At 44.9% G+C, this 25,882-nt stretch overlaps 1 protein-coding gene across 7 annotated transcripts in view; it reads left to right on the top strand.

Moving 5' to 3' along the window:
• The window catches only part of Ralgps1 (Ral GEF with PH domain and SH3 binding motif 1), a 247,886-nt gene that overhangs the window by 59,068 nt on the left and 162,936 nt on the right, over window positions 1–25,882 (top strand). For all 7 annotated transcript variants that reach the window (XM_070013898.1, XM_070013843.1, XM_070013853.1 and 4 more), the window contains exon 5: window positions 20,798–20,881. In XM_070013898.1, coding sequence (XP_069869999.1) covers window positions 20,798–20,881 — 84 coding nt within the window. The remainder of the gene's footprint in view (window positions 1–20,797; window positions 20,882–25,882) is intronic.

A 25,882-nucleotide genomic window follows, 5' to 3' on the forward strand; every position in this document is an offset into this window, starting at 1 on the left:
TTTTAGCTTTTTGCAGGTTTAATTGGAGGTGAGAGACTGCCTAGATTAGCTTTGATCCTCAAAGATCAGCCTCCTGAGTAGTTAGGATTATAGAATCAAGTCACCGATGCCAGCTAGGTTATTGATTTTCTTTTTTTGGGGGGGGGTGTCCGGTCGTGGGGCCTGAACTCTGGGCCTGGGAGCTGTCCCTCAGCTCTTCAGCTCAAGGCTAGCACTCTACCACTTGAGCCACAACACCACTTCCAGCCTTTTTTGCTTATGTGGTGCTGAAGAATCGAACTGAGGGCCTCTGGCATGCAAGGCAAGTGTTCTACCACTGAGCCATCTTCCCAGCCCATAGGTTATTGATTTTCTTTAGCAAGCTTTGATTCATTTTTGCTTAGCACAAGATGTCACACTCTTCTCAGAAGTGGCCATCCCAACTTTATTCCTATCAGCAGTTTGAGTTCACTTCACATTCAATGTACATTTCTCTCCTGTTTTGTGTGCTCTGATCCTGACTGCTTGGGTTGGTCTCTGTTATTATTAAATAGCTACATTTTTGTTGTTTGTAGTTACTATATTCAATAATTCTCAGATCATTATTTTTGTTAACAGATCATTATTTTGAAAACTATGGTCTATGTAAAGAAATTATTTTTTCTAGCCAGGTACTGGTGGCTCACACCTGTAATCCTAGCTAATTAGGAGGCTGAGGTCTCAGGATTGTGATTTGAAGTCAGCCCAGGTAGGAAAGTCTGTGAGATTCTTATCCCCAATTAATCACAGACAAAGCCAGAAGTGGTACTGTGGTCAAACGGTAGTGTGCTAGCCTTGGGTAAAAGTGGCCCAAGGACAGCTCCCAGACCCAGAGTTCAAGTCACAGGATGGGCAAAAAAATTACTACTACTACTACTACTACTACTACTACTACTACTACTAAATCTCCAAATAAGGTATCAGTTCAACTCCAGAAGGGCTCAGGATGAGATGCAGTGCTGCCACATATCTCTGACAGTTTTCATTGTTCCTCTCTTATGACATCTACTGTTACAATAACTAGAATATTTCCCCCTTGAAAGGGATTTATGAATGTATACCTTTATGATTATGCCCATGTGTTTGTGTTTATATTGATCTTAGTGTGAGTCAGAAAAGGTCAAGTGAAAAACATGCAGTGAAGCTTATATAACCTTAGGTTTTGTTTTCCTAGCCAGACATTGAGGCTGCAGGAACAGGAAGAAGCACCCACCAGCTAGGGGAAAGCTGCCTTATTTGTGAGAAGGCAGCTTGACTTGGAAAGGCTGGGAATTTTCTAAAACTCTGATTTACTCCAACACAAAAGCCTCATTTCAGAATACCCTTCAAAACTGCTTATTGCAATGCCAGGCAAAAAGAAGTCACTTGGACAGGTGAGAGCAGAGGAGGCTACAGATCTTAGATGTGAGTGAGCTGTGGGACTGAACAGAAGAAGGAGCTTCTAGCAGTGCCTGTGTCATTGAAGTCATCTCTAGGCTAGTGTGCCTCTTTCCTGGTATTCAGAGGCAGGTTCTGGGAAGAATTGGCAGCTTGTGCCAATCATCACGCAGACTGCTAATGACAATCTCAGTGCAGCTCACTCCTTTTGACATCTTACAGCCCCCTTGGGGAAGTTTCTAGGTCTTCAAAATGGTTCTTTGCCAAACTACATTTTGGCTGAAAGGAATGTCAAGGCTCTCTGTACAGAGGAAGCATCTGCTTTGTCTGGTAGCACATCTGGCTTTGCAGCTTTGATGAAGCAAGAGGCCCACCTGCCGCCATGGCTGGACTTCGCGTGCCAGCACACGTTGGTGGCAGCTGCAGCAGTCCGAAGGCCTCCTTTGAAAACCTGCGATTTCATCAGAGCTGGGCCTGAGTCACTGCCTTCTCAAGAGGTTTTGTCATGAAATGGAGCAGAACAGAAAGCTGCTTCTACTACAGAGGAGCTCACTGCTTCTCTAAAGCACAAGTCTTGAAGTACTTGACTGAACTTCAAACTGAAGTTCTACTATTTTCCATCTTTGAAAGGAAGGGAAAACCCACAAAATAGAGAAAGAGGAATTCATTCATGGCTTGGCTTACCTACTAGCTATTTTTGGCTATGTTAGTGAGGTAAACCTTTCAATTCACCATTATAGACATGGCTGGAAAATGGGCACTTGGGGCCATGCTGTCCTCCACAAGAGGAGACTAGGGTTTGGGGGAGGAGCCAGCTATAGACTGTGTTGCTGGTAGAAAGGTTTGTGAGCCTGGGAGTGGCAAGGTTATGCTACATTTGCAACTGCAGAAATCTGTTGAGGTATGCAAGAGGGACTCTGGACTCATGTCCTTCTGAGGGACGAGCCAGCAGTGAGGGAGGCCCTGACGCTGAGAAGAATGTGGTACTGGTTCTGGTGCTCTTTGGAGCTGGGTGCTATTCTCTGATATTTGAGGACATTGGTGATGGGCCTGGGGAATGGTCATGTAATATGTCAGTATCTTCCCCTACCTATTGTCCATTTGCAAGCATATGTTGGGATCTAAACAAAAAAGTCAGGTTGATTGAATGTTAAGATGTCCCGTGTCAAGGAATGTCACAAGTGTTAAGTATCAAGATTCTAATAACGTGTGTGTGTGTGTGTGTGTGTGTGTGTGTGTGTGTGTGTGTGTGTGTGTGTGTCTCCTAGGGCTTGAACTCAGGGTCTGAGTGCTGTCCCTGTGCTCAAGGCTAATGCTTCACCATTTAAGCCACAGCTCCACATCTAGCTATTTTCGAGTAGTTTCTTGGGGATAAGAGTCTCACAGACTTTCCTGCTCTGGCTGGATTTGAACTGTAATCCTCAGACCTCAGACTGCTGAGTAGCAAGGATTATAGGTATGAGCCACCAGGGCCCAGCACACTCTAATAACTTCACACATATTAATCCATTGAACATTCACAACATTTGTAGCAAAGCAATTCTATTGTCCTCATTTTCCAGTTGGGAGACTGAGACCCAGTGAGTTATCTGAAGTGTCCATGATTTCAGGGCTACCTACAGATGGAGTCAGACACAAATCCAGGTGGTCTGGCTCCTGCATTCACACACCATTCTTGGTAACTGTTTCTCTTATGCCACTCTGCAGTATACTATAGATTGTATATTGATTTTATTAGCACAACTTGGATTTCTTTTGATTCTTTTCAGGAATGATATTTTGTACATAGAAGAAAAGAGAGTGAAAGCAAAATAACCACTAAAGTTATTTTTTTCATTTAAATTTAATGTTAATATAAGTTGTGTCAAAGATGTCATTTGCCTTGATTGGTCACCTTTTCCCAGAGAGGGGGCCTCTGGCTTTCATTCAGTCCCAGAACTCCTGAGACTCAAGGACTGAGATCACATCTAGTTCATCTTTGTCTCCCAAATGTTTGCTGTGGTGCCAGCTGGCTCATAGTGTTTGTCATATAAATTTTCACTGAATAAGAAGTTGTCCCTAAAGAGTTAAGTTGCTACTACCTGGAAAATATATGCTTACTTCCTGTCAATTGATGTAGGACAATACTCAGTCCATAGTTATTCAGCATGCTCTATGGCCAGATACTTACTTAGGGTGGGTCTGTCTACATTCTCTTTTGGGGAAAGATACATGGCTCAACTGGCAATCCAGTAAAGAAAGGTGAGGGCTGGGACAGCATTACACCTGCTACAGAAGCACATGAAGGAGCATCCAGCCTAGGCTGGAGTGGTGGTCGGGCCTGTCTGAACCCTGGCATGTAAATTGACAGGAACTGAAGAGTGAAGCAGAATTTGCCAGGTGAGTGGGAGAAAGAAGAGGTTTTTAAACAGAAGCAGCATGTGCTGAGGCCTGAGGTGGACCAATAACCCTGGGAAACCATCTTACCATAGCTGCATCATCCCACCACACTTCATAGATGGGTTTGGAGCATGGCTAGAAGACACTTGTGTGTCAGGTCAGGCGGTTTGCACCTGACCTGCTGGCAAAGGGAAGATGCGGAGGGTCTTTAGATTTGTATCACTTACAAGGCATACTCTGGCTGCTCTGGGGAGGATGGCCTGCCGGGACAGCAGGTCAGAGACTATTGCATGGTATAGGAGAAGTATGATGTGGCTCACGTGAGGACAGTGCTGTGGAATGGGGCAGCCATTTAGGGCTCTGTAGGTGCTAAGCAGATACTGAGAAAGAGAGGAGAGTGGAGCACTGGGTTGACTGGAGAGAAAAGCTGATGACGGGAGGGTGGGGCAGGGTCAAAGCAGAAGTGGGTTTTGTACATGTTGACCTTGAAAGTGCCTGTGGCGTGCCTTCATGAGATGTCCAGTGGTGGGAACATGGCTCTACAAATAGAATAGAAGAGGTTGGGCTATTCTGTAGACACGGTCTGTATGCCATCACATACAACTCTGGTGTCTTAGAAATCACTCTTCCTGGCCTTGTCTGTACATGGACCCCTATTCTTGTGGAGGGATCTTGGAGGCTGGTGTGCCACTGGAACCTCAGTAGTGGCCCAGGTTCTTCTGAGAATAAGGTACCAGTGGTAATGGAACAGGGATGGGGGGGAGTTGAACATCTTGTATAAGATCAAGAGTTCCCCAGAAAAGAGGAAAACAGGGCTCCAGACTCTTCTCTCTGGGGGAGACTATGACATGCTGGTTTATAGCATGCATTATGGTACAGGCAGAGCTAGATTCAAGGTCCATCTCCATTATGAACTGAAAGTATAAGTATTAGAAGGTTATGGAACATCCCTATACCTTCATTAGTGGTGAAGTAAAATGGTGATGATAATAGTACCTACTTCCTGGGAGCATGGTAAGATTCCCATGGTAAGGAGCTTAAACCTTTATTTAACCCTCTGGCTGGGCCCAAGTCACTGCTTAGTGAATGGTTGCTTATCATATTCCTTTTTTCTCTCCTCTTGGTTGTCATGGTCATTATCACTTTCTTCTCTAAGAGGTATGGAGATGGGTCTAGAATCCCAGTTCGGTTGACTCAGGAAGGCCCGAGAGTCTGGTAGCATTCCCTAGATGCCAGCACTGGGAGCCAGTGTCTTCCAACATCCTCTGGATCTAAAACACCATTTGCTTCTTGAAGATCCTCTTGCTCTAGTCTTGTCTCTGTGTTCATATTCATGTTATGCGAACTTGGTTAACACTGCCTTTGGTTTCACAGTTATAGAGAGATTTGGATGTTAGGAGGTAAGCTTTATGTAGCTACATGGGGTTAAGAAGGGCAACAGAGGGTAGGAGGAAAATGATCCAGATACCTTATATATGTATATAAAGATGTCATAATAAAGCCTAATTTGTACAATTAAAATTCACCAATAAACAGGTTAAAAAGAAAAGATCCAGCTGTGGGAGCCCATCATGCTTTCTGTAACTCTCTGGCAGTGTCCCCTGTGGCTGCTTCTGTGGTCTGAAAGAACGTCTGGTGGGTCTCAGGCAGCTTGCAGCCGGTCTGGCCATCTGGGGTCTGCCGAGGCTTCCAGACCTCCTCAGAGGTGGAAGGAGCCCCAGAGCTGCCACTGTCCCTTCTTCCTGGGTGGTCATAGCAGCATGGCAAGGGCAGGGGCATGGCAGGCAGTAAGGGGTCTGCCTGAGTAGCTTCTGGATGGAAGTGGGCCAATACAAACCAAGAGGCACTATTCCGCTGGACTCCCTCAATACAGTGGAGAGGGTTAGGTACATTGTATGTTCAACTAGAAAAGCCACTTCTAAACCCTTTGCTTCTGTCTGACTGCTGTGTAAGAAGCCATCTTGGTACCTTTTCACTAGGTTTGTACCTGGATTCAATTGAGATAGTGAAGTTGACTCTCTCACCCCAAGATATTTTTAAAAAATAAATACTTTTTTAATAGGCTTGTGTAGGCCAAGGTTTAGGTTGAATGTCTGAGCATACAAGTGGGTTTGTATGTAACAGGAAGGTAACAGGCCATCCCTGTCCCTCCCCTCCCTCTTGCAGAGTGGCCCTGGCAGCGCCAGCCTGCCTGTAAATACTTGGGGTTGCCTCACTGGCATGTCAGCTCGGGGTGGGAAGCAGCCAGATGATTTTACGAGCCATAAAATCAAGCACCAGACATGCTCCGAAATTCATTAGTGTTTGCTTGTCATTACAAATAGCCTGTGTTGTTTGCCTTCTGACTAGACAGGCCTCCGGCAGCACCCAACTTTAGGCGTGGAAGACCCTGAAGCCTCAGCCCTCCTGAGAAACAGAGTTTAGAGCAAACCTTCCGTTTATGGCTCGAGATTGTTTCTTTCTTCTGGGAGTAGGAACTGAAAGTTTGAATCGTTAGACTCGGACTGGTTTTTCCTTCAGTGGAAAATATGAATTTCCTGAATAAAACCTACTCATAAAATGAGTAGTGATCTCATGTTTGTGTTCTCCCTTTTACATTGCAGATAGACTCTTTGGAGGAAGTGTTAGGCCCTGATTCCCCTCTGTGCCTGTTTTGGACCCCAGGTGAGCCTGCGAGGTGGCTGCAAGTCTGTGATGTAGAGATGGGCAGGGGCTGAGCGGTCTTGGCTTCAGATGTGCTGAAGTCAGGCCTTCGGCAGCCTTGAAGTCTGAGTGGTGTCTGGAGGAAGCCCATGTGCATGGAGCCAGATGTCTGAGGTCTCAGAATGGAGTTATAGATTTGAGTGTAATTAGAGGAAAGATCCTTCCACACAAGCTTCATATGGTTTGCTTAGGAATTCCTGAGCCCACGTGCCATAGTGGATCTCATGCCTATTACTCAGTTGTTTAGCACATGTTAACTAGGCCCATACCATGTGCAAAGATCTGCCTGGTGCTTAAGAGGACTCGGGTCTAGGGGGAAAGATAAGAAATTTGCCTGAATGACTGCAAGGACCACACTAAAGGAGGTAGGCTGAGTGCTGTCTGGGGGGAAGTCAGACCTTCTCACTGGGACAGCAGACAGAGCATCCTGGAGGTGGCCTGTCTGTTTTGGTGTATGTGGGACACAGGAAGGAAGGGCAATCCAGTTAGGGGACAGTTTGGACACAGGTAAGACTACGGAGAAGAAAGTGGTCTGGTATCTGGTCCAGTGAATTTGGCTGAAAGGAAAAATGAAGGACCTTGTAGAAAACAACACCAGAGCCTCAAGTGCCACTGTGGAGGCCCCAAATGCAGGCCTGATGCTCTACCATGGCTCTGAATCCTTGGCAGAGCAAGGGAGCCAGTGGGTCCTTCTTTGTCTTGTGTCCCACAGTCCCAACACATTCCAGAAGCCTGCTGTGTTGCCATGGCTGCTGCCACACTTGTGTGCACCTGGTCAAGCTGGAAACATGGTGTTGGCTGGCTTGTCATTAGTGACTCCATCGTACATAATCTGTTCCTGCTTCTTCTACCTCTCCCTGTCCCTGTGCTACTTGCCAGCTCAGGTTGTTCTCTTGCCTCCTCTTAGCAGTGTCACTTACCCCCCAGCAGGCATCTCTGCACCTTGCCTGTCCCTCCTAACCCCAGTGTCCCTGACCCTGTGGTTTAAAAAGTCCTTACCCACATTACTGAGCCTGTTCAAAATCTCCAGTGGTTTCCTCAGTCTGTAAGATGATTGGCAGACCATGTGAGAAGGGGCTTGTCTTGCCCTCTTGTGACTCTCTCTGCACACTGCTCTGTTTTACCTACTCTGGCCTCCTCTCACCCAGGCCTTTGAGCGTGTCTCCTTCCAGCCTGTACACTTGCCATCTCTTCCCAATTGCCTCCTAAGCCAGCCCCATTGCAGGTTCTGTTTGCATTCTGACCTTGCCCTGTCCGCTTAGTGACATATTTACACTTGATGGCTATGATACTTTCCAGGAAGCAAGTGTGCTACCCCCTATCCTCCAAGTTGAGCAGGTTGTCTGTGTATTATTGATCAGAGGGGGCTGAGAGCGTGAGCAGAGCAGCTAGGCCTTAGACTGGGAATGGAGCCATATTCTTGCTCCCTGCATTGTAAAAAGTGATTTCACTCTATGGAAAGCTAGTGGCTTCTGCACACTTTGAAGTAAGTGTCCCTGTACAGATCAGACATTTGAGAAACTCGTTCATTTTTGCTGTTCAGGAGAGAAAATGGGTTTTCTGAAGGAGCTGTTCTTCCTGGTCTACTTGCATGCCAGCCAGCCATAGTCATTGTCTGACAGTATACATGTCAAAACCTCCCCACCCCCTCTAAGACTTTCCACTGTGCAGCCATTGCTGGAATTTATCAAAGTCTGGGGCTCTTTCCAGAAATCATCTTCTGTCCAGGGACTTTAAGCATTTGTGATCCAGAAGCACGTTCCTGGGGTGGGGAGAAGACTCCTGGTATGAAGAACTGGATGATGCTTATCTTGTGACTATGATGGACTTGTCCTGTGTCCCCTTCTGTGTCCTCACCTGCCACTGCAGGGAGGGCCGGGGAGATGGGTGTAAGCTCCCACTTCTAGACCTGTCATTTTCTACTGTCACTCTTTCTTTTCCAGTGTAGTCTTTGTATCCCCCAGATGCCTATCTGGACACTGTACTGCAATCTCCCTGTTTTTGTTTGTTTGTTTGTTTGTTTTTTTAGTGTGACTTGAACTCAGGGCCCTGGGTGCTATCCCTGAGTGCTATCCCTGAGCTGTTTTGCTCAAGGCTAACTTCTACTTTGAACCACAGTGCCACTTCCAGTCTTCTGGTGGTTAATTGGAGATAAATCTCATGGACTTTCTTGCCTGGGCTGGCTTTGATTTCAGTCTTCAGATTTCAGCCTCCTGAGTAGTTAGGATTACAGGTGTGAGCCACTGGTCCTGGGCTCTTCCTCTTCCTCTTGGATCCTTTTGTACTGAAAGGTGACGCTGTGACATCAGCCTTGTACTGTCTTGATCAACTGCCATGAAATAAGTTAACTTCTTCTAACCTCAGTCCTACATAAAATGGAGTGGTAAAACCTACTTCTTCCCTCTTCCCTTTCTTCTTGCTTCTCTGTCTTCTGTCTCTTTCTGGAACCCAAATTTGTTCTGGTCACCTGTCCCAAGACCCTCCTGTCTCACTTCATTTTCTGTCTGCTGACCTCCACGGTCTCACTTTCCAGTGTGCCCAGCAGAGTGCTGATGAGCTCCCAGACCTTTTGGCTCTCTCTGAGTTGACCTGTCCATGCTCCTACAGTGCACTAGAGGAAGGACTGTGCTGCTGTGGTTCAGGTGCATCCTGTACACTGTGTCAGCACGCAAGTTGCTGGGACAGGCTCTGCTGCTGATGTTGTCCAGTGTTTCTCTTCGTTGTGGAGTAGAGCCTGCGGCTTGAGATAGTCATCACTAAGCTTCTCAGAAGTTCTTTTTCCCTCTCTCTAACAATATCAAAGGACTATTACATGTTGATAGTTTTCAATATCTATTCAGAGGGTCATAACTACTTTTTTTTGTCTTTCAGTTAACCATATTCTTTGATGATTAACATCATCTGGTTCTTATAGACAGACCTGCTAGGCTGGGGCTTCTTGTTCATCATTGTGCTGCTCTGGAATAAATAAATTAGCATGAGTTTTATATTCTTTACAAGTCTCAGAGAACACACTGTGAAGTCATGTGACCCTAGAATCCCATTTCTCACTCAGTTCTAGCACTCATCAACATAGAAATGTCTGTTAGTCCACACTCTTCAGTACAAAGAGTAAGTCAGAACTTGCATCTTCCACAGAAGCACATGCTTCTAGAAGCTGCATTTTTATATTTCCTACAATTCTCAGGATGTTCTTGCAGCATGTGAAGGTCGACTAAGACTGGCTTCTGCTATGAAGCATGATTACCAGGTTTACATCACAATGGGAACAGCGAGCAGCAAATCAGATATTGCAAAAACCTAAAGCAATGAGTTAAGAGACAGGCTAACATTTCTTCCTAAAACTCAGAGAAGAAACAAAAGGAGGTGGATATGAACATGAACATTATGAATTGTTTCTAGATGTCATATGGGTACCTGGAGTTCTGAAAAAAAGGGATGGGCAGATGTGAGGAAATGTTTGTAGTATATTAAGATCAAAATCAGATCATGAGACTACTGATACAGGGTGAGCTCAACTGAGAGAACAGGTCTGTGTGCACATGAGTGTGCATGAGTGTGTGCCTTAGTCCTAGAAATGGAGGTGACCTGTGGCTGAGGGTCCAGGCTCTAGGGGCCAACAGATTTGTTTTAATCCTGAGTTTTACAGTAACTACAAATAAGGATTTGAGCAAATTATTTAACATCAACCGAGATTCTGTTCATCTGTAAAATGAGACAATAATAGTAGCTGTCTCATAGTATGGTAAGTTCAGATTGGTGGACAAATGTTTCTAAATTGACTGTCATTGTGTCTGGCATTAGTTCATACCAGGTACATGTTATTGTTTTTATTTTCATTAGACTGAAATATAAGCTTCAGGTTTTTTTTTTAGGTGTTAGGCTAAGGAGTGATTTAAATTTTCTTTAGTGGGCTTTCTGTATTTTTCAGGTTTTCTCTAACAAACATGTACAAGGTGTCTAATTAAGAAAACACCATGTAGGCCAGGTATGGTAGTTCCTTCTTAGAATTGTAGTTATTCAGGAGGCAGAGATCAGGAGGATCACTGTTCAAGGCAAGCCTGAGCAGAAAGTTTGTGACACACCATCTCAACCAATAATCGAACATGGTAGCTCATTTTTGTCATGCCAGCTATGCAGGAAGCATAAATAGGAGGGCCCATGGTTCAGGTTGTCCTGGGCATAAATTTAATATCTTCTTTAAAAGGCAGAAAAGATTGTGAGTATGGCTCAAGTAGTAAAGCAACTGCTTGCAACTCTGAGTTTAAACCCCAGTACCACCAAAGAGAAAAGAAAAGACAGTATATTTGTATATTTGTGTGTCTGTCTGTGCATCCATGTATGTCCTGGGTCTTGAACTCAGGACCTGGGCACTATCCCTGAGGGTTTTTGTTGTTGTTGTTGTTGTTGTTTTATGCTGAAGGCTAGTGCTCTTCCAATTCAGCTACAGCTCCACTTCCAGCTTTTTGGTGGTTAATTTGAGAGTAGAGTCTAACAGAGGCTTTCCTGCCCAGGCTGGCTTCAAACTAGGATCCTCAGATCTCAGCCTCCTAGCCTCCTCAGTAGCTAGGATTGCAGGTGTGAACCATTGGCACCAGCTAGTATAATTCTTTTTTTTTTTTTTTTTTTTTAAGAGAAACTCTGAGTGATGGATTTGGGCAGAAAAAAAGTTCTTTGAAGAAGGAAGAGACAGGGAGTTGAGTATAGTCTCAATGGAAGGGCAGAAAATGGACATGTGGCCCCATGGGTCTTGCATCCGGCTTTTTAATCTTGTTGAGCTGAGCTGCTGGCAGCTGCTCTCCATTCTGTTAATTGGGGCCCTTTCTCTGTCACAGGGATGGAGACTGTTCGCTGGGATGCACTTGGCCGCTGCCTGGCTCCAACAGCTGGTTCTAATTGTGCGGAGCCGCACAGGACTAGGGTTGGGAAGGGAAATGTTTTGGGAAATCCGCGTCATCTTCATGACCCTAAATCCAGTACATGTTTTCCAAGCGGACGGTAGTTTGAGGATTTAACGAAACAGTAGTGGCTGTAAATGAGTTGTTATTCTATAGGAACTAACAAGACTGAAAGCCAAGAAAGATGAATTACTTCTGTTCTTTCCATCATCTCTCCCACCCACACTTTTGCCTGGCTAGGTCCCTCTAGTTCTCCGGCTCACCCTGTGTAGTTTTTCAGGTGAGGAGTCCTGAATTCTTTGTTCAGGAAGCCTGTGTACATCTCTCCCTGGGCCCTGCCTCTTTCCTTTCTCTATACTCATCCTCCAGCATGTGTTTATTTCAAAGTACTAAGGAATTGCTCTCATGTGAGGACATGGAATGGCTCCATGGTTACAAGTTCAATTCCAGTGCAGCATGCGTGTGCTGCTTGGGTTGGTCCTACTCTGCTGCTCCTGTTACCAGGCCAGTCAGGCACTCTGGACACTGTGCAGCTGTGGGGAGCTGTTTCTGCTTCTTCCTCCATCGCTTTTGCATCCCACTCAGAAAACAAAACCAAACAAGATTCAGTGCTTACCTGGCCTCACACCCATCCTTTTCCACCACTCTCCTCTCACTTTTCCCCAGACCCTTCCTGTTCACTGTTCTCAGCTATGCCACAGTCTTCCTGCTTCCGGGCTGTCACACATGTACTTCCTGCTACCTGGACCCTCTTCCACCAGACAACTGTGGAGTATGCCCTGCACCTCCTTCTGGGGATCTCCCCACCAGGCTAGTTTATCCAACAGGGCCCTTGAGGCATCTTCAAATATACCCTTCCCGATTTTTCAAATAATTCATTGTCATCTGACTTAATAGGATCCTCTCTTCTTTTCCCTCTGTGTAGAGCCTGCGCTGTGAGAGTGAGAGTCCGTGTGTTGTGTTCACGGCCAAGCCTCCTAGCACCTACTTTAACTTTGCAAAATAAGCAATTGTAGGAATGCTTTACAAGCTGCCCCTACTACTGCCCCTTCCTTTTCTCCTCTTCCTTCTTGCTTATCCCCCCTTAGGTTTTCCTCCTTGTCCTGTCCTTTCTCAAATGATCACCATTCATCAGTATCACCATCATCATTGTTCAAGAAAAAGCTGAAGACACCTCCACCCACTGCCTTACAACATCACTTCATTGCTACCTGCCCTCTTGGCATCTCTTTTGTGATGTCTGGATAGGTCTTTTGTCCACTTTTAAAAAATTAGGCTATTTGTTGTTTTTAATTTTTCAGTTGTAACCATTCTTTATATATTACAGATGTTATTTTAAGTGTTTCCTAATTCTTCTTAGTCTGTTATATTTTATTTTCTTACAGGAGCTAAATACAGTAGAGGGAATTTTTAAGTTTTTGTTTCTGAAGAATCTCTGTTTTCTTCTAAGCCTAATTTTTCTGATGTCTTGGTCTGTGTATTTCTTTCACTGTGCTGGTTTAACTCAAATACCGGATGGCTCCTGGTGGTTCATGGCTTCCCTTCTGAACTTTCTTGGTAATTGCCAGGGCAGAACACAGTAGTAGGCTTGTCCTATAGAAGGACAGGCAGGGGGTCCAGGTACTTGCAAAGTAAAAACCTACATGTCAGCAAGAGGAGCTTTACTGTGGGGCACAAGAGGCAGCCTATAGTCCCCCATTCTGTTTGCACACAGGGGTAGATGCCTGAGGTGGCAAGTGGCTGCACTACTAAGACCTTGATTCTGCCATTTGAGCTCCCCCAGGCAGCTGGCTTTACCACCCCGACAGTCTCCACACGACAGAGCCTAGCTTGAGCCTTTCTCTTTCTACCAGAAGTGTATTGAAGCCCCTTATGTGAAGGTAGTCCCCATTTGCTGCCATTCTGCTTGGTTTCCTTTTCTTTCTTTCTCTCTTTCTTTCTTTCTCTCTTTCTTTCTTTCTCTCTTTCTTTCTTTCTCTCTTTCTTTCTTTCTTTCTTTCTTTCTTTCTTTCTTTCTTTCTTTCTTTCTTTCCTTCCTTCTTCCTTCTTCCTTCCTCCCTCCCTCCCTCCCTCCCTCCCTCCCTCCCTCCCTCCCTCCCTCTCTCTCTTTCTCTTTCTCTCTCTCTCTCTTTCTTTCTTTCTTTTTTTTTCCTGGGCCTGGGCCTTGAACTCTGGGCCTGGGCACTGTCCCTAAGCTCCATTTTCTCAAGGCTAGTGCTCTACCACTTGAGCTACAGCTCCACTTTTGGCTTTTTTCAGTGATTAATTGGAGATAGTAGTCTCACAGGCTTTCCTGCCTGGTGGCTCTGAACTATGATCCTCAGATCTCAGCTTCCTGAGTAGATAGCGTTATAGGCGTGAGCCACCGGTGCCTGATGGGTTTCCTTTTCTTCTGGGCTTTGTCAGCGGCATCTTGAGAGCAGCATTAGGCAAATGTATGTCATGTTTCATATCACATTGTCTGTTTTGAACATGCAGCAATGATTGTAGGTCATTTGGGGTTTGTCACAGTGACATAATGACAGGTGGCAGGCAGAACGAAGCAGTTTCTTCCTTTTGAAATATGTTTCTGGTGACAGATTAATGACATTGTTCTCTCATATTTGACTAGTAGTCTCATTGAAGGTGATAGCACAACAAGATATTTAATTGTACAGACTATCAAACACACACAAAAATCCACTCATGTTCTGTTAATAACTAGCAGTATCTGCTAGAACTGGGGATTTTACCTGGGGAAGAACAGTACCCTGGATGTGCCTCCCATGGGGAGGTGCTTGTTGCAAGGGACTGGGTGAGTAGAGTGTTCTTCCCAACTAGTGTATCTGCAGACTGGCACATTTTGCCTAAAAAGACCAAAAAGTCCCTTTCTTTTCCATGTCCTATTTTGGCAGCCTCAGATTGCTCTGAGTTTTAGTATTTTGGTTTTTTTTTCTTCTAGTTTTAGTTTTTCTGGCATTAACAGAGTATAGGCTTCAAAACCAGACCAGAGTTTGGGTCCCACCAGGTTCTAGCTCCTGTGTGATCTTGGACAAATGGCAGCCTCTCCCACTATATGGAGATTACCCTACTACCTGGATCCCCATGCTGCCTGTGCATTCAGTAGGTGACACATGGGTGCACTGTCTTGGAGCCTGTAGGCTATTTGGCCCTCAGTAAACTTTGCCTATGTATCTAGAAGCTATGTATCTATCTGCTCCTATGAGTGCTGCTAGAGCTGGATTCTGCTCTCCTTTTTGTCTTTTATGCTGTACTTGTGCAGCCAGAGGCACTGTGTTCTCTTCTGGCATTGGTAGCCCAATTCCTGGGCCAAACTTGCTTCAGGCAGGGGGCTCTCAGAAGCCCTGTTCTATCACTTCCACTATCTTTTCCATCCTTTTACCCAGCTTTCTCCTAGGCTGATGCCTGCTGGAGCCTCAGTGAAGGTATGCAGCTCTGTTCTGGCTTGATTGAGAATAGGATCCTGCGCTTTGCAAACTCCTCTACTAATTACTTATTTCTTCATTAAGAAACTGGAGGTTAAAGTGATCATGAAGGTTCTGTGAAGATGCAATGAGATGGTGTGTATGGAGCATTTTAGCATGGCTCCTTGCATTAGTAGATGCTCAGTAAGTCTTACAGGTGTCTCCTTCTGGCTGGCCCAGGCCTTCATCCCAGGCATCAGAGTCTTGGTGCCCAGGGACTGTTCTCCTGGAACTTCCCTCATCCCCTCATACTCCAATTTGAACTTTAGACTTTCCTGGCCTGGGTTTTTGGCCCCTGTTCCCACCTGCTCTGTGCTTCTCCCCCTGAGAATTGTTTTATTTATTTATATTTTTATTTTATTTTTGTCAGTCTTAGGGCTTGAACTCTGGGCCTGGGCGCTGTCCCTTAGCTCTTCAGCTCAGGGTGAATGCTCTACCACTTAAGCCACAGTGCCACTTCAGATTTTCTAGTGGTTTATTGGAGATAAGAGTCTCACTGACTTTCCTGCCCAGACTGGCTTTGAACTGTGATCCTCAGCCTCCTGAGTAACTAGGATTACAGGTGTGAGCCACCAGTACCCTGCTTGTTTTATTAATTTAACTAGCCTTTCAGTGTGCCATCCACTGGGCTAAGTAAATACTTTGCAAATGCTAATAACATGTCTTTCAAGGATTCATCCTAATGCTGACTTTCTGTGGATGACAAGGCCTAGAGTCCCTGAGGGACACATCAGCTCCTCTACCACATACCTGTCTCCTGAGCCAATTCCTAATCCCTGTCACCAGAGGACAGCCCTACAATGCCTTCCTCCATATCATTCAGACCCTACAATGGACACTTATTTTTTTTTTTTTCTGTTGGTCATCTCTGAGCTCTTCAGCTCAAGGCGAGCAATCTACCACTTAAGCCACAGTGCCACTTTTGGTTTTCTGGTGGTTAATTGGAGATAAGAGTCTACAGACTTTCCTGCCCAGGCTGGCTTTGAATAGCAATCCTTAGATCTCAGCCTCCTGAGTAGCTAGGATTACAGGCGTGAGCCACTGGCACCCAGCTGGACAATTTTGACTAAGATTATCATGTCCCTCCTCCTCCTCTTTGTTTTTTGTTTTGTTGTAGTGTGTGTGTGTGTGTGTGTGTGTGTGTGTGTGTGTGTGTGCTGGTACTGGGGCTTGAATGCAAGGCCTCACCCTCTTGCTTTTTTGCTCAAGGCTGGTACTTTACCACTTGAACCACTCCTCCATTCATATTTTATGCTGATTAATTGGAGATAAGAGTCTCTTGGATTTGCCTAGACTGACTTTGAACCTCAGTCCTCAGATCTCAAGCTCCTGAGTAGTTTTTATTACAAGCCTCAGTCACCAGCGCCCAGCCCATTAGCTCTTCTGAAGATTGTTCATAGGTTTAAGTAAATCTGGAAATTCCTCCTTTGTGTTTTGTTTTTCTCCTGCCAGAGGGTGGGGGGGGGTGGGGAGGGGAATGAGGAAGGAAAAGGTGGATGTGGAGAACAGTGGTGGCGTGACATTGGCTGGTGCCAGCCTGGTAATGGTCCTGGAGTTTTGATTCAGTGACTCTTTGTTGAGGTGATGTGTTTTCCATGTGGACATGTTCAGCGAACGTGATTTGGAGAAGACTGTGATCTGAATTAAGTGCACATGTGGGAGGGTCACATGTTGGCGCCAGCTTCGTATGGCCTGGCAGTGTGAATGCTGCAGGGGTCTTCAGGGAGGACATGTTACCACTCCCAGGTGTCCTCTTCCAAGGATTACCTCACTGGTCTCAGACACAGTCAGGGTCAGGCCTGTCTCAGGCCACGTCAAGGTGTCTGACTTCCAGACCCCTCAGTTCAAAGCTGGTGGCTGGTAGTGTGAGCCTTCTGGCTGTGGGGCCCAGAGACACTTTGCAGGGTGAGCTGAGACCAGTGTTGACTCTTATTGTCATCTAGGAATGCATGCAGGTGGGGGCATTAAGACAGAGTTGTTTTTTTTTTGCCAGTTAGGGATTTTTCTGTAGACAGTGTCTTGTAATAAACATTCGCTTTTGACTGTCAGAATGAATTTCTAAATGAATCCCATGTTGTTATGAGTTTTTATTTAAGGCAGCTGCCCAGACACTCTTTTGGTATGGTCCTGCTGATTTTGAGGTACTGTGTAGACATCCTCTTGGTCTGAGCCTGCTGACTTTGAGGTACCCATGGAATGCCAAGGGAGGTGTTGCCAGCAGGTAGCCAGGTCTGGGCTGGAGCTCAGGACAGGAATGTGGCCAGCACAGGGACATTCTACTAAAGCCATGGTCTACCTGTGCTCTCCAAGTGAAACACACAAGGATGGAGGAGGCAAGTCTAGACAGATCTAGGTGGACCTGGGAGCCAGATGTGGAAAAGAGCAACTGGAAATAGGACTGAGGATGAAAAGCTTGAGGTAGGAGATAACCAGGAGGATGCAGAGTCCAAAGGCCATGATGCCAAATGGCCTGTAAAGGACAGTTGTGTCCCAGTCAGAAGTTGGCCTTACTGGAAGCAAGAGAAGCTACAGGAGAGCAGGAGGCAGAAAAAGGTGAGAGAGGGAAGAAGAAAGAGCAGGAGCTGGAGGAGTATCTGCTATTATTAATGTTGTTAATGGGAGAGGTTTATGTACCCTGAAATATAACAGGAATAAGGAACTGGAAGGAAGACAGGGGCAAGGGCTCTTCTACGGCAGATTGGTGGGATGGAGCCAAGAGAGAATGGCTTCTAAGGAAGGAAGCAGAGGGTTTCTTGAAAATCCCAAGCTTAGTGGCAGGAAGCTTCCTGCTCACAGCTTCTGTTTTCCCTGGTGAATCTGGGGAATGTCCTGTGAGGGAGGGGAAGTTCCCAGGATACTCTGGAAGAATCCTGTGCAGACTTTGGGGCTCTTATTCTCTCTACCTTAGCCCAAGACCTAGAGGGGACAGCCTGGGTGAGCTGTGGGTTTAGTGCCTTGTGTGGGGGGAGAGCGGCTCACCTGGGATGTAGAGGCGCCAAGCCTTTGTCTCTCCTCCAGAGCCAGCCTTGTTTCCTATGGTCAATTTTAACTTAATTATGATCAAATCAGTTCCATAGCACGGGCCTTTTTTAGGCATTAGTGACTGGAGAAGTTTTGTTCTATTACTTCACATTTTCCAAGCCCACTTCACACAGATGGAATCTCTTGTAATCCTGTAAGGCCAAACACAGAAGGAGAATCTCGCCAAAGAGGTTGGCTGAGAGTTGGTTTAGAGCAGATAGAATGGTCTGATTTCTTCTGACATGGTGATAAATCTTTCTGGACTGAGTTTAGGAGGCTCCAGTGCTGAGAAGCACTGAGCCTTCACTCACTCCACAGATGCTGGCTGGGCATCAGCATCAGCCAGGGCCCATGTCTGCCTGCTGCCGTCCAACAGCTTCTTTGGCCTGCAGTCCCTGCTGCCGTCCTGGGGCCACTTTTGGCAGCCTAGTCTGATGCCTAGAACACCCTTGATAGTGACGGGATTCAGAGCAAGGCATATCAGCTCCAAGTTTTTTGTGCCACCTATTTTACCAAAGCATCTTTCTGAAATAGTGTTTCATGCTACCAGAGTTACCATTTTAAACATTACCTGTCTCCTAGTGCACAGGCTCCTTATGAAACTGTCAAAATCCTCAGGGTCTTAGAAATGTTCAAATCAAGCAAATTCAGGACCTGCTTTGGCTCTTACCTGCTTTGGCTCTTACCTGGCAAAACAAGTGGGTTTTGTTCATATTTCAAGACAGGAACAAGTGTAGAGGGAAAAGGAAGGTGGCTTTTGGCATTTGAGTGAGGGCTGCACACTGCTTTCCATCCTTTGCCGCTATGTGCCTCCAGTGTGACCAAGAGCCTGTGTGTGCCAAGATTTCATGAATTATTCTCAAATGAGAATGTGCAGGTTCTGAAGTTTAACATTGCCCGCCACTGGGATGTGGACAGCTAGGATCTGCTATTGGTTTGACTGTGGCAACACGTCACTCCCTTTCTGCCTTCCCAAGTTGGTGTACAAATAAGACCGCAGACTCTGAGTTAAATGTACATGTACATATAAGTTTGGGTTTTATTAAAATATTCCAAAATTGGGAAACAACTGCACCCCAGGTCTTGATTGTCAGTTAACAAACTGAATTTTGTTTGTGATTATAACCCATCTTTTTCAGCATTGACTTTGGGATTCCCAGGGAGAGAGATCTAAAACACACACACACACACACACACACACACACACACACACACACACACACACACACACACACACACACACACACACACACACACACACACACACACACACACACACACACACACTCACTCACTCACTCACTCAAACTCACACACCCCTTCCAAACGGGCAATAAAATGTATTTGCAAAATGATTCAAGTGTTTAGTGGAAGTTGGAGTAGTAAATGCAATTGGGGCAAGACATTCACAAACATACATTCTGAGAATGAGGTGAATCATAGTAAACAGAAGTAAGTCCTTTAAGAGATTCAGATTTTGTTTTGAGAAGTAAAGTCACAGTATTCGTTCTCCTTGGTTAAAAGGGATGTAGTGGGAATTACATGAGATAACACAAGTGAAGTGCCTGGTCCAGGTTGAACAGTGGCATTAGTTGATATCATTGTTTTAGACTTGGTGTCTATATTAGGAGGGTAAGAAGGAGCTGGCAGGGTCCAGGTTGGTTGTGTTCTTTTGAGGGGGTGACTGTGAGGACATGATGTCATTTATAAGTGCCAAGCAGCCAGGAATAAATGTGTCTCAGTTCCTCAGTGGTGTTCCATGTTCAGTTAGATCATTTGTGTGAGAGAGACATAGAGACATGCTCTCACTCTGTAGCTTTGGCTGGCCTGGAGCTCAGATCTTCCTCCCTTGGTGTCATGAGTGATTATTGGGATTTTAGGCCTGCATCACCATCCTTCTAACCAAAGTTGCTGATGACTTCAGCTAGCTTTCCACATATGCCTATCTAGGGCTTGTCTTTGGATCTTAAACTATACTCAGTGAGCCCAGTGCTTCAGACATAACTGCCTAGACATCAAGTTTGGTCTTTGGCCATTTCCTCTGTTCTCTCTGACTTCCCTGATCTGTGTTTGCTATAGCTGATGGGGAATGGACTCTCACTAAGACACCCTAATTATATAGAGGCCTGATATGAGTTAATAGGAGGTTTTGGGACTTTAGCAGCTACCAACTACCTTTCCTTCCTTTGCTATCAAGTCTTATGCTGGGAAAGCTGGGCCTTTGGATAACAGCTTTACCTTGTTCCTTTTATATTACCTCAAGTAACCTATGAGATTGCTCCTGTCATCTCCAGGTAGGAACCAGGCTCACATTAGGTAAAACTTAGGTGCTGTGTATCATTAAATTATAGTGCTAATCCTGCTGGGAAAGTAGAGACGAGGTTCCTGAATGGAACACCCAAGGAAAAACTGTCCTTTGGTTATATGAGAGATGGGAGGGGCCAACTTCCAGAAGTGACCCCAGGGGACCCCAAAAGCTTCTTGGTTGTCATTGTTTTGGTCTGGTCCTTTGCATGACTCTAGAAATGGAGTTATGTGTCCAGTGAAATCTGGCATTCATCAGATTTTAAAATTTAATTTCAAGTTAGCCTAGAATCCTACAGTCAAATATACAGCAAGATGAATCCTACTCATTCAGACATTTATGCCTTTTTCAAATAGATTGCACTGTTAAGAAAGGTTTCAGAGATGCTGGCAGAGTGGCAGTTGTGGGGTTAAGAATATTTTGGCATCAAAATGCAGGAAATGTGGCCATAGTCGTGGGGAAGGGTATGTTGTATCTCCTCTCCTCTGGTTATATTGGTATGTACTGCTACCTCTAGATCCAGCCCTCCTCTCCCACCTGGTGCGCCTCCATGTCCACCTTCCAAGTTGATAGCCTGGTGTATTTTGTATACTGGTTAGAATCTCTGTTGAAACTGACTCTGTGCTTCCTAGGAACTAGCCAGCTGTGGATGGAGTAAGAAGGAGAAACATAGTCTCGCCCCCAACGTCGTGGCCTTTACCCGGAGGTTTAACCAGGTAAGCTACATCCTTTGCATGTACCTGTCCCAATGGCTCTGTTGTCCCTGTAAAGCTGCAGACTCCTCCAAACATGGCTGAGTCCAATCCCATGTACCAGGTACCTGGCTCCAGGTTCAAACCCTTCTTCCTAAACCATCTACCTTCATTCATTTTTGTGCGATTACAATACTTTTCACAAGGTGAATGGACCTGAACACAATTTCAATTTCACATAAACCAAGGTTTTGGCACTTTAAAGTGCTCAGGGAGGTCCTGCAGTGGGGACCTAGCCTCTGCCCACTCCTCCTGCCTCATTTCCCATCCTTCCCTTTCCCTCTTCTGGCCCCGCTGCCCTTGCTTCCATCTCTAGTTGAGTGCATCTATCTTTCTCTGTCCTGTCACGTCCCCTGTGTGCTATTCTCCCAGCTTAGGACACTGTGTGCGTGTGCGCGCAACCCCCTCCCCCCCCCCCCCCCCCCGTTTAATCTGATTCTGATCTTAGTCTGAGTGTTACCTCCTCAGGGAGCTGTTGCTGGGCCCTGAGTCTGGATGCTGGTTCCCTCTCAAATACTCACCTTGCAGTTCATTGCGCCTTATACTTCTGTGTGATTCCTTACTCACTGGCCCTCATTTTTTTTTATCACTCTGTGGTCTCTGCCTTCCTTGCTGGTCTGTGAGTGCCATGAAAGTAATGCCATGCCCATCTTTTTCATCACAACATCCACACCTTGCCAAGTTGAGGCATTTGTATAATAGATGGTCAATAAATTCATGTACAACAAATGAGTCCTATGTTTAGGCAACACTGAACTTCTTGAAGAATTTTTTTTTTTTTTTTGTTGGTCATGGGGCTCCTAGGATTACAGGCATGAGCCACCAGCGCCCGGCTTGAAGAATTCTTTCTTTTTTTTTTTGTCGGTCGTGGGGCTTGAACTCTGGGCCTGGGCGCTGTCCCTCAGCTCTTCAGCTCAAGGCGAGCGCTCTACCACTTGAGCTACAGTGCCACTTCCGGTTTTCTGGTGGTTTATTGGAGATAGGAGTCTCACAGTCTCTCCTGCCCGGGCTGGCTTTAAACCGAGATACTCAGATCTCAGCCTCCTGAGTAGCTAGGATTACAGGCGTGAGCCACCAGCGCCCGGCTTGAAGAATTCTTTAATACTTCTCAACTCTGGATTCACTGGCCCTACACTACTCCAGACTGATTTAGTCTAGCTAGAACCTTGGCTCCAGGTGTGGCAGCTGTATCTCATTTATTGGAGTGGTGATCACTGATATGGACCAAATGAGGGGGAGAGCTTCTAGAACATATTTTTTTGTAGCAAACACCCTGCAAAACCCTTTTTGCATAAGCCAACATTCCAAATTTTTCTTCCTCATTCTTGTTTTTTTTTTTTTTTTTTTTTAATGAGGACAGTGGCCTTGAGGTTACATAATGTGAGTGACTAGCCCTCTGGGTTCTGGGGCTCATGTTCCCTTGAGGTCTTAGCTCCAGCTGGGCCTGCCTTCACAGAAATGCCTGGTCTTGTGCATCATTGTTGCTCAATCCCTCCAGCCCTTTCTAACCTCAGTGTCCACCCAAGGGCAGTAGGAGCCTCAGAGAGGCACCAGATTATAGTCTAAAGATCAAGGCTGGACTAGCAGTAGTATTCGTTGGGGAGATGTTATAGGAGCCAAGAAAGGTCTAGATGTATCTGAATGAAGAGCTGCACACAGTTTGTTTTGGGAACCTTTTTCTTCTTTTCTCCTTCTTTTGAAAATCCTTTCCACTAAGCATAGTCTAAAAACAAAACAAATCAAAACAAAACAAAAAACAGAACAATACAAAAAGCCCAGATGTGCACAAATTATCAAGAGATTCATAGTTTCCGTAACAAAAATATTTGACTGGGAGTCAACTCAATTCCCACCTCTGACTAACTATGGAGCTCCCTGAGGAAAGGCCATCAGGGACTCTGAAGTAATCTGTTTCACACTCTGATGCCAGCTCAGCTTGGCAAAGGCAGTGTAGCTTCTTCTGTGAACAGTTATATTTGTCCTACTCAAACCAAGTGGTGAAATGAGCCAGAAGTAAAGTTACATTTTCTCAAATCCAGTGCTCCGGGAAATGATCTTTCTGCCGGAGCTACTCAGAGAGCCAGCAGCTCTTGGACATAGCTGTAGTAGCTCTGGCTTACAAACTGGCTACATGCCAGACCTGGCTCACCACTGTGGCTGCTTTCTTTGAGATGAGCTCATTGGTAGACCTGACCCATGTGAGGACAGTATGCCTCATTAGACTCCAGATAAAAGAAAGCACCATTTTCCTCATCTGTGACTGAGAGTAATGACAGTGTTTACTTGACACCATTACTATAGTTACATGAAATATATATCAAGAGCTTTTAGATTAGTATCTGCCATATAGTAGGTACCCAAATGTTTTAGAGGGAACTAACGGAAAGTAGGAAGATCAACTGATTTGAAGGAGATTGCCAGGGACTTGAGGCTCCTTGTGGCCAAAGCAGAAGCCTAGGAGTGAGTGTCCTGTTCTGCTTGCCTGCTTCTCCGTGGAGTCTGAATCCTTTGTGATTTATTCATTGAGTGGCCAGATGGAAAAGCTTGACTAGGTTCACCAAAAGTGTTGCAGGCCTGTCAACCTCACGGAGTTCAACATACCATATAGATGTTTTCAGTCATTCTGGGGTCACTGTCATTAGTCAGGTGCTGGTGGCTCACACATGTAATCTTAGCTACTTGTGAGGCTGAGAATGGAAGGATCATGGTTTGACACCAGTTTGGATAGAAAAGTTTGCAAGACCCTTTCTAACCCATAGCTGGGCCCAGAGGCCCACTCTATCACTGAAGAGGCAAGCACTCTACCACTGAGCTACCTTCCCAGCCCCATAGGTATGCTCTTTAACTAGTTCTACATAACATTGAATGGAAAGTCCTGGATAGTGCAATAAGACAAGAAAAAAATAAAAGATACTCAGAACAGAGAGAAAGAACTCAAGATGTCTTAACTCATAGTTTTTGTGATTGTCTATATAAAAGTTCCCAAGAAATCTTTTTTTCAAAACCCTCCTGGAATTAACTAAAGTATAACTAAAGTAAAACACAGGGTCATTATACTGAAGTCAGTTGTTTTCCTGTATACCAGAAATGAAGAAATAGAATTTGAAATGAAAAACAATAGTAGCAACCCAAAACAAAAACACTGTTTTTGATAGCACTAAAACAAAACTAGGGTAATTTATCTTACAAAATATGTGCAAGTTTATATGTGGAAAACTACAAAACACTGTTGAAAGTAATCAGAATACATCTGAACAAATGGAGAGATATGCCATCTTTATGGATCAAAACATTCATTATTGTTAAGATGCCTGTTCTGCCTTTTTTTTTTTTTTTTACCAAGATGGAGCTGAAAGCAAAGAAGGAAGCTCCCACCCTTCCCAAAGCTGAAGCTGAGATGGCAGACACACACTGCCAAGAAAGCAATGCTAAGAGGCGTCCATAGCCACAAAATGAAGATACTAATGTCACTGACCTTGCAGCAACCTAAGACTTTGCAGATCTGGGGGCAGCTCTATACCCTTGGAAGAGTGTCCTCAGGAGAAGCAAGCTTAACCCCTATGCCATCATCAGCTTCTCCCTAGCCACTGAGTTAGCCTTAAAGAAGACAGAATACAGCAACCCACTTATGTTCTTTGTGAATGTCAAGGCCAACAAGCATCAGATCAAACAGGCTGTGAAGAAGCTCTTGATCAGGCCTGCCTATGATATTGAGATGACACATGTCCCAATAGAAAGATGGGTAAAGCACCTGAGCAGGCAATTCTTCAGCAGTACAAATGGCTTATAATTATTTGGAACAGAAAATGTGCACTGAAAAAAATGCAAAAAAAAGTTAACTGGATGGTCATGAAAAAAAATGCAAACCAGTTACAATGTGATACCATTTTGTCTACTGGGTTAGTAAAGAGGAAAAGAATTTTACCAACTGGTTTTGGCTGGTATAGGAAAACATGGATCTGTTTAAACTTGTTGATGGATCAAAGTCAAACCTTTTGGAAGCCAAGTTTTATGTATGTATGTATGTATATATATATATATATATATATATATATATATATATATATATATATATGAAAAGATGTACACTTTTATTCATTTCACCTTCCAAGAATTTATTCTCAGACTTTAATAAAAAGTATACAAGAGGGGAAGGGAAATAACAAAATGCTGAAATAAGGATACAGGATGACCCATTGTAACAACGAGATGTACAAGACACTATGTTGAAAAATAACTTTACAACTTTGTGGGGGAGTGGGGTAGGAGTTGGGGAGGTGGGGAGGGAAGGGATGGTAGGGAAAAAACAAAGGAGGGGGTAACAGTGCTCTACAGAAAATGGATTCATTACCTTGCTCATGTAACTGTAACCCCTCTGTACAGTATCTTTACAATAAGAAACATATTTTAAAATATTCAAGGTGCAAAGGTGTTTGCTACAGTATTATTTACCACAATAAAATAATTAGAAATGGCCTGCCCAACAGTAGGAGCTTATTTCAGTCACTGGTGATGCATCTCTGTGATGATGTACTTGGACCTGTAAAAAACGGCAGACAAATAGTGACTTACAAAAGTTCTTATGACATATGACTAATGTTCACCAGTTTTGTTGAGAAAGACAACGTATGTAGTATATATGGAAAAAAGAGTGGGAGGACATATATTACCCTGTCATCATGTTCATCTGTACGTGAGACTAGTAAGTTTGCAAATGGTTCTTTGTCCTTATCTCTATTTGCCTTATTTTCTGTGTCAAGTGTCTGTGAAATTTTGTACTTAGAGAGTAAAATCTTAAGGGGCTGGGAAGGTGGCTCAGTGGTAGAGCGCTTGCTTTGCATGCATGAGGCCCTGGGTTTGATTCCTCAGCACCACATAAGCAGGAAAAAAAAAGCTGGAAGTGGCACTGTGGCTCAAGTGGTAGAACGCTAGCCTTGAGCTAAAGAGCTGAGGGACAGCACCCAG

This window comes from Dipodomys merriami, unplaced genomic scaffold (assembly GCF_024711535.1).
Source record: "Dipodomys merriami isolate MVZ:Mamm:240054 unplaced genomic scaffold, mDipMer1.0.p SCAF_11, whole genome shotgun sequence".
Taxonomy (NCBI): domain Eukaryota; kingdom Metazoa; phylum Chordata; class Mammalia; order Rodentia; family Heteromyidae; genus Dipodomys; species Dipodomys merriami.